Source organism: Xenia sp. Carnegie-2017, unplaced genomic scaffold, assembly GCF_021976095.1.
Source record: "Xenia sp. Carnegie-2017 unplaced genomic scaffold, XeniaSp_v1 HiC_scaffold_23, whole genome shotgun sequence".
NCBI classification, from domain to species: domain Eukaryota; kingdom Metazoa; phylum Cnidaria; class Anthozoa; order Malacalcyonacea; family Xeniidae; genus Xenia; species Xenia sp. Carnegie-2017.
In genome coordinates this window covers 6,925,918-6,937,702 of record NW_025813486.1, presented here as the reverse complement: position 1 = coordinate 6,937,702, position 11,785 = coordinate 6,925,918, and the positions used below count along the sequence as shown (strand labels likewise).

Below are 11,785 nucleotides of genomic sequence, written 5' to 3'. Positions count from 1 at the left end.
ATGAACATGTTAAATGGAAACCCTGTTGGTTTGGATGAAATCGAGGATGAAACACTAAAGGACCTTCTGTCGTGGATGTTAAATCTAAAACCTGAAGACAGACCATATTCTAACGAAGCATTAAAACACCCATTTCTTATGTCAGATGATGAGAAGTTTGAAATGTTAAGTAAAGTTGGGAATCTTCAGCAGATTAAGTCCAATGATCCCCAGTCAAGTGTCGTTCAAAAATTGAATAGCGAATCCGTACATTGGAAAAGTCAAATGGATTGTGATGTTTATGATTGTTTGGTGAATGGAAGGCCCTATAGATCTTCATGGACAGAATGCTTAAGACTTATTCGAAATGTTCACCAGCATTGGAACGATCGACCACGACCTCTACCACAACCAGAACCGTTTTATAAGATTGGCGATTACAGGGCGTATTTTCTCCGAACATTTCCTAATCTCCCTGTTCGGGTATATGCTGCTGTCAGGTCAGATGAAGAATTGAAAAACAAACAAGAACTCAAGAATTTTTTAAATTTTAATGAAAGCGAACTACATCAATAAACAATTTAGATACAACAGAACATGTTGGGGGTGAAAAAGTAGCTATTAAGAAATCGTTGATACTGTAGAAATCTTCTTTTATAAATTTAAAAAAAACCAGTTTCCACGACGTATTTAGATGATATTTCACCCATTTCTGGTGTATCTATAGCCTGTGGTATTCATTTATACAATGTAATATACCTGATTATTTAATTTTTATTATAAATTGTTTTGGAAAAGACTGAAGGCGAATATGACATTAAAGTTAACTTTTATATTTGGCTTCACTGATAAATTTTGCACTACATTCATCCAACATAATAAACTTGTATACGATAAAAAATTGGTTTCTGAAATTATTATTATTACTAAAAGTCTTGCCTTTGTGTTTTGGGCTCTTGGGAGTTCCTTATCGTATAAACCTGACCATCAGAAGTTGTGCATTATTCCATAAGTAGAATTTTTTGTGTTTAACTATCTCACATTAATTACTTAGCTGATTAAAATATAAATTAGTTGAATTAAATAACATTTTCATGAGATTGAGTGATTGACAGCATTTCGTCTAATAATTTGTATATGGAATCAATAATATTTTATTTAGTTTTATAGAAAAATATTCATAGTTGTAATCGTTTTCTGATATTTTGCTTATTTCATGCGCTGTAACCATGACAATTATTTCGTGCCTAACTCCATACAACTAAAGTGCAAGTGCTATGTATTTAAGATTTCTTAAATGAATATTGAATATACACCTAAATACACGTAAGGTTAACTACGGCGCTCTCTATTGCCTATATTCTAGAAACTCTCTCACACTCACATTTACTGAGTAAAGTTTTAAAATAATCTTATAACTGCTAGAAGACATTGTATTTATTCCACAGATAGAAAATAGTGCAAAGTTATGTTGATTTTACCATCTCAGATCCCATATCATCTGGTAGGTATACGCACATTTATGTCACATGAAAGCACTCAGTATTAGTTGTGCGACAGTTTTAGTTGAAAGTTTTGTAAATCATTTATATAAATTTTGAGCTTTTGGGCTTTTTTTATTTTATTGATTAAACTTTGCAAAGAGCATACTATAACAACAAAAGAACGTGAATAACTTCTAAATGACAAAGAACAATGCTACAGCTTTCTCCAGTTACTGCAGCCTTTTAAACACTACGTTGCAAACATTAAAAACAACACGATTTATATAATGTATAATAAGTGCGAAAGATTTTTCTTGAATTGATGAAAGCTGACATTTTGCCTCTCAAGTTGTTTGGATTTATTCTAGATTGTACAGCATCTATTTATTTAAGATTTTAGAAACGTTCTTATTTTACAATGAGTTGTAACATATAAAAGCTAGATTTTCTGGATTGTACAACCGTGTTTGACTTTGGCAGAGAGGATTGGCTTGTAATAGTAACTAATCTTCATTAATATTCACAAGACTATAAATTATTTTGTATTCGTTTACAAAATTGCTGTTTGATGGTATAAAATGCTCCCTATTTCTATTAACCTAAAGTTCTCAGGAAAATGAAGATTATTTGAAACATTTTTAGAACTCATTATGCAATATGACGTCACAAGTTGTATGAAATAGAAATAACAAAAACTTCAATATCTCGTGAAGGAAAAGAGACATGTATGAAATGTTTTAGACAGTACACTGTCATTTCAAACGTTCTGGTCATTGCAAACATAAAAATTTTCATGTCATCGGCACTTTAAACGTCATAAGTAGTTGTACATTTCCAAATATAACATTGGGCTGAATAGTAAGGGATATTCTATACCACTTAGTAAATATGTATGCTTTATAACTTATGAAGCGGTAGATAAATCTGATAAACCACCTGCTGAAACTCACAATCCACCAGCTAGATGACCACCTTTCACTTGTGGGAAGCGAATGTAAATTATAATCCCATTTACCCCCTTGAACAGAATTCATTACGAAATTTAAATATACGTAAATGTAAATAAGTATGCCCATTATTTAAGGAGTCTTTGCATTAAGCCCCAGCAGTGTTGTGTAGAACCTCCTTAGGTTAGTATATAGAAGATATAATAAATATTTAATAAAACTTTTACAACAATTTACACAACACTCAGAATCTTGGTGCTCTCACTAGAGTCTAGTGACTAGACAATCCTACCAAGTGTCTTCCGCATCTTATGCTGTGATGGAGAGAGTTTTAAGACAACAACGTTTTGACACCAATCCTAACGCTCAAGACATTGCTAGATCGTGGTTGCACTGGTTTGCTACTTTCCAAAACTTTGTAGCTGCTATACCTAACGAAGAAGTGAACAAATTAAAGGTTCTAGTCAATTATGTTTCTGCCGACGTTTATCAACTTTTCTGTGAAGCGACAACCTACGAGGAAGCTATAGAATTGTTAAAAAACCTCTATGTTAAGGTTCATAATGAGATATTTTCGCGACATAAGTTAGCTACTCGTAAACAACAATCTGGCGAGAGCCTGGATGAGTATTTGCAAGAATTAAAATCGCTAAGCAAAGATTGTAATTTTCGTAGCGTGACATCAAATCAATATCGAGACGAAGCTGTACGAGACGCGTTTATAGCAGGTCTTCTTTCAACTAACATCCGCCAACGTCTTCTTGAGAATAAAACATTAGACATTCAGACAGCTTTTGATCAAGCCCGAGCCTTAGATACAGCACAGAGAACTTCTGAAACTTATGCAGACGGAATTCCAATAACAGCTGCTGCTCTATCAAACAAGGACGGGGGGAATTCGTTTATTAATCAACGGGCATTCGAAAACCAAGATAAAATTGATCAATCTGACGGACATCAAGAGAACAACGGCATAGAAAGGTACGTTGCCGCCTCTTCTAGATCATCGAAATGTTTCTTCTGCGGTAATCGACCCATCGCTTCGCATGCCCGGCTAAAGACGCTTATTGTTATAAATGTAAAAAGAAAGGACATTTCCAAAGAGTATGTAAATCGGTCGCTCCTCAGGCTTATATAGCATTAGCACCAACTAAACATACAGTAGCAAAGTCACTAAAGAAAGCCTGTATTGGTGTCTTGATTAATGGAAAATCTTGCGAAGCTCTAATTGATTCGGGAAGTACACATAATTTTATACATCCTAAAGTTGCAAGTAATCTGGGATTGAACGTTTATACAACTCAAGAGAAAGTAACAATGGCTGCATCCTTGTTTTCTTCTAAAATTCAAGGCTATTGTCTTGCCGATATTATACTTAAAGAGCGAGAGTATACGAAAGTAAAACTGTTTGTCTTAGCAAATTTATGTACGAACGTGATATTAGGACAAAATTGGCAGGAAAAACATGAAAACATAATTATTGAGTATGGGGGAAAATCGCCCTCTTTAACGATATGTGGTTTATCAACTATAAATATAGAGCCACCGCCGTTGTTTCAATTTTTGTCTGAAGATTGTAGACCGGTAGCTGCAAAATCACGAAGATACAGTGCCGAAGACAGAGCGTTCATCGCAATGGAAGTGTCGAAATTGATTGAAGAAGGGATTATTGAAGAAAGTGACTCTCCCTGGAGAGCCCAAGTCGTTGTAACCAGGAACGAAAGACAAAAGAAAAGACTAGTAATCGATTACTCTGAAACAATTAATAAGTTTACTCAGTTGGACGCTTATCCGATGCCAAGAATACAGTAAACGCAGTTGCCCAATATAGTGTCTTTAGCACTGTAGATCTTAAAAGTGCATACCATCAAGTACCTATCAAAAATAAAGAGAGAAAGTACACGGCTTTTGAAGCTAACAATCGACTTTATCAGTTCCGTAAAATCCTATTTGGTGTAACTAATGGAGCGGCGGCCTTTCAACGATCAATGGATACTTTCATATCCGAAGAAGCTTTAGAAGATACTTTCGCGTATTTAGACAATATTACTATATGCGGTTACAATCAGGAGCATCATGATAAAAATTTGGAACTTTTTATGAAAACAGCAAGGAAGCGTAACCTAACATTTAATGAAAGCAAGTGCGTTTTTTCGGTAACTTCAATTAGTATACTCGGAAGTGTTGTATCTCAAGGAGAGATTAAGCCAGATCCGGAGAGACTAAAACCTTTGCGGGAGCTGCCAGCCCCACGTGATGCAAAAGCTCAAAGGCGTGTCATCGGTTTGTTTTCATATTACTCCCAATGGATTAAAGATTTTTCAACTAAAATTAGACCTTTGTCTCACAATTTAGCTTTTCCATTATCAAATGATGCGTTGCAAGCGTTTGATTTACTGAAAAATGATATTGAGAATGCTGTAGTAGGATCAATTGATGAATCTTATCCTTTCCAAATAGAGACCGATGCATCAGAATTTGCACTTTCAGCGACATTAAATCAACAAGGACGACCAGTAGCATTCTTCTCAAGAGCACTAAATGGTTCAGAACTAAAACACTCGTCAGTAGAAAGGAAGCAGCTGCTATCGTGGAGGCCGTTCGTAGGTGGAAACATTATCTAACAGGTAAATATTTCAAACTAGTAACGGATCAGAGGTCAGTAGCTTATATGTTCAATTTGAAACGTCATGGTAAGATTAAGAACGATAAAATAATGCGGTGGAGATTGGAACTTTCTATGTATGATTTTGACATAGTATATAGAACAGGAGAAGAAAATATACCAGCGGATACCTTATCGAGAGAAGGTGAAGTCGCTTACACTGGATAAACTTTTCGAACTTCATAAAGCACTGTGTCATCCTGGAGTATCTCGCATGAGTCATTTTGTAAAAAGCCGAAATTTACCATTTTCGATAGAAGAAATTAAGCGCATGACCGAATCATGCAGAGACTGCCGAGAATGTAAACCCCAATACTATCGACCTGCACAGTCACATCTGATAAAAGCAACACAGCCGTTTGAAAGACTGAACCTAGATTTTAAAGGTCCGCTGCCTAGTACGGACAAGAAACGATATATATTGACTATCATAGATGAGTATTCTAGATTCCCATTTGCGTTCCCATGTGAAGATGTTAGCGCTCGGACTATTGTTGCTTGTCTATCAGAATTATTCTCGGTTTTCGGTATGCCTACGTACATTCATTCTGATCGAGGGTCAGGATTTATGAGTGCTGAACTAAAGAGTTTTCTCTTACAGAAGGGTATTTCAAGTAGTAGAACAACAAGTTATAATCCTGCAGGAAATGGCCAAGTAGAAAAATTCAATGGAACGTTGTGGAAAACAGTTTGCCTCGCTTTACGATCGAAAAATCTACCTATTAACCACTGGCAAGAGGTGATGCTGGATGCACTCCATTCGATTAGGTCCTTGTTGTGTACGGCTACAAACGCTACTCCTCATGAACGATTATTTTCTTTTCAACGTAAGTCAACGAGCGGGGTGTCTGTCCCTTCATGGTTAGCTACACCAGGAAAGGTTCTATTAAAACGTCAAGCGCGAAATTCAATGTTTGAACCATTAGTGGACGAAGTACATCTAATACAAGCAAACCCTCAATATGCTCACATTCGACACGCTGATGGAAGAGAGGATACCGTATCAACAAAATACTTAGCACCTCAAGGAGACTTGGGATTTCAAGACGGTACAACAACTTCTGCCCTCAATAGAAGTTCAAGACACTACAATACGTCCCACAGAAGACGCAAAGATAGACATATCTACGCCAACGGAAGAAGTGAGAGGAACAAATTCATATGAGAGTGTTGAACAGCAGTCGTCGCAATTACGACGTTCGGAAAGAAGAAGAAGAGCACCAGATCGATTAACTTATGATTAAAATAAAAAAAAACAGAACGAACCAACTAACATTTATTAAAGTCATTCTATTACCTTGAGTTAGTTAAGGACAATTATATTACATTTAGCTACATATATGTTTAGGTATTTTTTTTTTGTTGTTAGGGTGAATGAACAGAATTCATTACGAAATTTAAATATACGTAAATGTAAATAAGTATGCCCATTATTTAAGGAGTCTTTGCATTAAACCCCAGCAGTGTTGTGTAGAACCTCCTTAGGTTAGTATATAGAAGATATAATAAATATTTAATAAAACTTTTACAACACCCCCTATATTGGATAGAAGTGTCAATAACCATTATGAACATTTTTAGAAAGACAAAATTTAATTTAATCAAATTGAAGCATTCGTATGTACTATTATATGTCATGAAAAATGGCTATTCTTTTCTACACATAAACTACGTAAAAAGAAAAAAATCATCTTCTTTACTTTAAAGACTTCTTCCAAATGAATGAATTTCAAAAAAATTCCTTTTAAGACTGGACCACATACATTTGCCAATAAAATTATAACTGAGAACATAATTATTTTAAATATACGTATAGCCATAAATGCTTTTCATACTACAATGTACAATTTGAGATGTTTACGTCAGAAATTGCTTAAAAAACTACAACTATAATATGGGCATTTCTTACACAAGAACAGTGTATTGAGAACCGAACCCAAAGACTAAATTGTACCGCTCCTAAAAGATGTGTGTGACATTTTTGGCAAATTAAAGCTGTTTAGAATACATTAAACAGATCACCAATTCGTAAAACAATGGAGAAATTTTATCGTCCGAAGATTGTCAGACGGTCAAAAATTGTCCATGTTCATATTAACTTTATCGGGACACACTCTAAACAACTTCTTTTACAAAGGAATTTTGTCTTTAGTTTGATAATTTAATATAACATGAAGTACAACTTTAGTCTCTCACCAAGGTCACTGTTTTTAGACTTAACAAGTAAAAATCCCTAATGGCAAAACCTGAACGGTATAACCAAGACCGAACACAAATGCACGAGAACTTTGAGAATACTGAACAAGAAAAACCCACCAGGGATTATAGCCGAAATTCCGCGCCCCAGGGAACCTTACAAACAATAATTTTCACATATCTTTGAAGCGATTCAAAAGCCAAAACTTAAAAAAGTAAATAGAAATTAAGATCTAAAGGCTGAAAATATGGTCTTGAAGGTATATAGTCATTTTTGTAAAATTCTCCATTTTTAACGAACACGGAATTCGCCACTGTTTACCGACACACAAATCTATCATTGAACTGAGCAATTTTCTACTTTGAACGAGAACGTTGTTATTGCTGCGAATTTCGTAAAACGTGCTTTTCACATCTAGTCCATATCCGAATGATTGAGACAATACCTTAGCTGATATCCTAGAGTATCACATGGAACATTGTTAATCTTGGATCCAGGATGATGCAACTAATGCAAATGTCTCAGTCAGATTATTTTAATGATTTCATAATTTTCAGTGCTTTGTTACTTCGCTTCGTCTACTTTAAGTTCAAGCTAGAATTTAATAAAATTTTCAAATCTACGAATTTTTCTTAGCCAGAAAGATTAATCGTCGCCAATTTTTGTTGCTATTAATGTTATTGATCTTTATCTAACAAAACGTAAACATTCGCGAATCAATACAAAGACGGTCTCTTAAATAATATTCATAATTGTAAAATATGTCTAATTATGCAATCTTTTCTTCGGAAATATCGTTCAGTATTTCACTCAGACTTCAGTTACCAAATAAAGAGTTACGTTGGAGCATTACGTCAAATTGGGGCGAAAATGGCATCAGTCTGAGACCCTTGACCAAGTTTTCACAACGACACGTCACAAAATTAAATGTTCTCTTCCCTAAGTTGCGTTGGGAAAGGCCTCTAGATAATGCGAAGACGTTCCGATGGACTTCGGCTGACAAGATAGCAAGTAACTCCTTAATTGACTCTGAGGTTGACTACTGCTAAGGTTCTCGAAACGTCAGTCAACGTCAACAACAACAGTCCTTCTCAAGACTCTACTAACCAAGACGATCTACATCCACAAACATTTAACGACATTGGTTTGAACACGGGTTCAAACCAATTATAAAAATATCGTTAATAATTTAGTTTCAGTTAACATTTTTTTATTTGTTTGATTAATCATTTTTGTTGTATCGCGCGAGAACTTGCAACGTGATGAAAGAGTGAGTACTGCCGACGACGTTAAAGAAAAGCTCGACTCGTGTCCTGTATTAATTACCATTAGCATAAATAGATGAAAATAATTTAAAATTCTAACATATAGCATAGAAATACTACAGTAATAAATTGTATTTAGACCGAAAACCATGAACAGCCGACAATTTAAAGAAATATAATATAAAACAAATTCCGAAGAAGCAAGACATCTTGAGATTGCAAAATATGAATAAAAAAAACACAAGAAGTGAACTGTAAATTTTCGACTTTATTTTAAAGTCATCCTCAGACAGAATGATATTTAAAACCATACATACATATATAATTACAACGCCTGAAATAAGTAAACGGAAGTAAGCAATAGAAGTTAAATAGTGTTATAATTACAAAGGCAGAGTTGGAAAAGGTGTATTATTTCAAAAGGATGAATTGAAACTGCTGACCCGACTGGTAGAATGAGTGTATTATAAGTTAAGAAAAGAATTGTAATTCTTTGCTAACCTTTAGTTGTAATTCTTTCCTAGCCTTAAGTTGTAATTCTTTGCTAACCTTTTCTCGACACGGGACTTACATGACTCTCAGGTCAACAAAAATACAATTCCTGTCTTTTAGCAAAAATTTAAATCATTGGTTCCTTTGTCAGTCAATTCACTCTCATCTATTTCAAACTCACACAGGCTGTACTTACTACTTTTTAGGTATTCATGTCTAGGATATATTAAGGAAGTTTGAAGTTTGATGTAAACAGGACATTGACAGCTCCAAAATACTTATTCTGTACCTGCTTAGCAGTTATAGCAAATTAAGAACTTTTTATGATAGTTAAGTGATAAATTTAGAGTAGTAAATAAATGTGGCTCACAGTTTGAGACAGCCTCAATGTTTGTATTGTCTTGAACAAAAACGTCTTTATTATAAAATGGAGACTTTGTCGTGGTGACAAATCTGAAAGTAGTTCTAAAGATAGCAAATACCACAGTGAATAGTAAAAGTAAAATAATAAGTTAATGGTTCTTAAAATAACTAATTTAAGTAAAGAGCACTAACCTAACAGTTCTAAACTAAACGAAATGAAAATTTGCAATCTACTGATACTTATAATGGCAAGAAAGAGTGTACGTCATCTCCAAAAGGGGAGATGACGCTCAAAACAGGGAAAAATTAAAAACATAATCTTTTTGTCGGCAGAGGACGGGATTGGTTAACTTAATTAGACAGCCTCCATGAGGCGTAACTGAAAGAATGAACGGCATTTCTACGTCTTTTATTTACTTAAGAAGTTTATTTATTTATTTATTAAATTTTATTTAAAAACTCCTTTTATTTAATTATTCCTTGTTTTGAATCTCACTCATTCAGGAGAGTGAAGAAGCTATCTTTCCTTTGACTAAAAATACTAACAGGTTTATTTTATCAATTTTCTAAAATGTTTACTAGGTATCATGCGCATAAGATCATATGGTACTTTTTTTAATTCATTTCAAGCATAGCATTTTCAAATTTGTTGTTGTTGTTTTTGCATTGTTTCTTGTGAGTAATATCCTTGTTTATTGCAAACTTTGTTACACGTTTAACATGTTACATCTGCGCTTTAGATACAGCTCTCTCCCCCTGTGTCTGTGTTTGCTCTCGAAACTGTGGTAATATCATATCACATGACATGTTCTTATTCAACTGTTTTATATTTGACGTAAAAGTTTTGTATAAATTGTATACTGCAATACGTATTTATTAACAAGTAATCTTTGGAAATCTCCGTATCGACTGTGTTGAAACTTTAGCAAAATGCAGTTTTCGAAAACAGAAACTGGGAAGTTATTGCTTTATTGATTGTTGTTCACTTTCATCATGACATAACTTAGTCGACTCTTAATAAAATGATGTTATAGATGCTGGGCAAAGTTCGAACACACATCAAAAATGGTGAAATTGTTGGTCACGTATTTAGCCCCACTATGTTTTACTCAATGCTTTTATTCTCTTAGTTACACTAAGGCGTTAATAGACAATCTTCATATGGGCAAGTATTTGATAGTTTCACGGTGGTCAGTAGGATATATTTTCATTGCTAATGCGTACAACGAGAAGGGCCCACTGCAGTTAAAGAATTTGATTTCAACAAATTTCTTGCTTTTGTTTTAACACCTTTACTTGCACTTTAAAGTGAGGTATATATTCTCCAGATCTCTGACGTTTTATCTGCTACCAGTGGTTAATAATCTTAGGGAATGTGCCAAGAAAGGTAGACAGGTCCGAGTGTGAAGTATTCAAGACGAAAGGATGAAAAATGTAATCCTTTAGTTGAAATCGACTTTTTAACTCATTGTCATTTGTGGAAGGTTTTTTTTTATCAAATCTCATCATTGAAAAAGGCTTTTAACTGCCTTCATAAATGTAGAACTGACATTAAAATTGTAGACTCTTTAGACTTCAAGTAAATCTGTCTGTGAAAGACAATTTGCTATAAATCATGGCAATTTAACAGATAAAGAGATATAATTGCAGTCAAATATACTCTAAGTTTTCGTGATAAAGATCCATTGGCTGGCTATTGTATCAGTTTTTTTGTTTATTCGGTTATAAAAGTCACTCTTTGCTGGGGGCAGTCCTATATCCTAAAATTTCAAATAATTCCACTGATTTTTCACGTTGGCTGTGTCTCTCTTTGATTTCTAACGTAGCTGTTACTTTTTGTAAAAATTATGCCAATATTTTGGCTTTAAGCTGCAAACTATGAATTTAGTGAGTTGAGAATTTAGCTGACGTCAACATTGTCAGATTCACACTGTCTATCTGGTTTTTTGATACACGGCTTAAATTGGACATTGTGTCACTCTTATTATGGAATGAAAGGTTAAGTACGAGATGATAAAAGAAAACCACTTTATGAAATTTCATGCCTGCCATTTGTTTGTTAATGTATCTTGTGTTTCGTTGTCACACCAGTGCATTTTGTCAATAAGTCAATTTTTTGGCTCGCACGAGCAAAATAAAATTGGGTTTTTAAAATTGAAAGCAAAATTGTTTTTCTTGATGAAAACTTTGCAGACATCTTTGAAACACATCTATTTATCCATTTACGGTCTTTTTATAAGCCGTGGTAGCGGCTATCTTATTGAGATATAAAATCATTGACTTGTCAAACTTTGTTTGTCATTTATGATTTTGTAATATGACTTATGTGGGTTTGATTGAGGAGACGAAGTTGGGAGTTGAGACTGCTTTATTAGTCGGCTTTATAGTGATAG

The 11,785-nt window shown here is 34.2% G+C and overlaps 1 protein-coding gene across 1 annotated transcript; it reads left to right on the top strand.

Moving 5' to 3' along the window:
- Positions 1-6: 6 nt before the first annotated feature.
- LOC124449011 lies at positions 7-5,034 on the top strand. The gene is made up of 4 exons (XM_046999954.1): positions 7-462; positions 2,679-3,391; positions 3,514-4,088; positions 4,190-5,034. The coding sequence occupies exons 1-4, from the start codon at positions 7-9 to the stop codon at positions 5,032-5,034; spliced, it is 2,589 nt and encodes an 862-aa protein (XP_046855910.1).
- The last annotated feature ends 6,751 nt before the right edge of the window (positions 5,035-11,785 follow it).

Bases quoted from the DNA above. Each gene is read 5' to 3' on its own strand.
- LOC124449011 (XM_046999954.1), top strand. From the start codon at position 7: ATGTTAAATGGAAACCCTGTTGGTTTGGATGAAATCGAGGATGAAACA. The intron at 3,392-3,513 runs GTACGTTGCCGC...ACATTTCCAAAG, and splicing joins GAGAACAACGGCATAGAAAG to AGTATGTAAATCGGTCGCTC. The intron at 4,089-4,189 runs GTGACTCTCCCT...AAGTTTACTCAG, and splicing joins AGAAGGGATTATTGAAGAAA to TTGGACGCTTATCCGATGCC.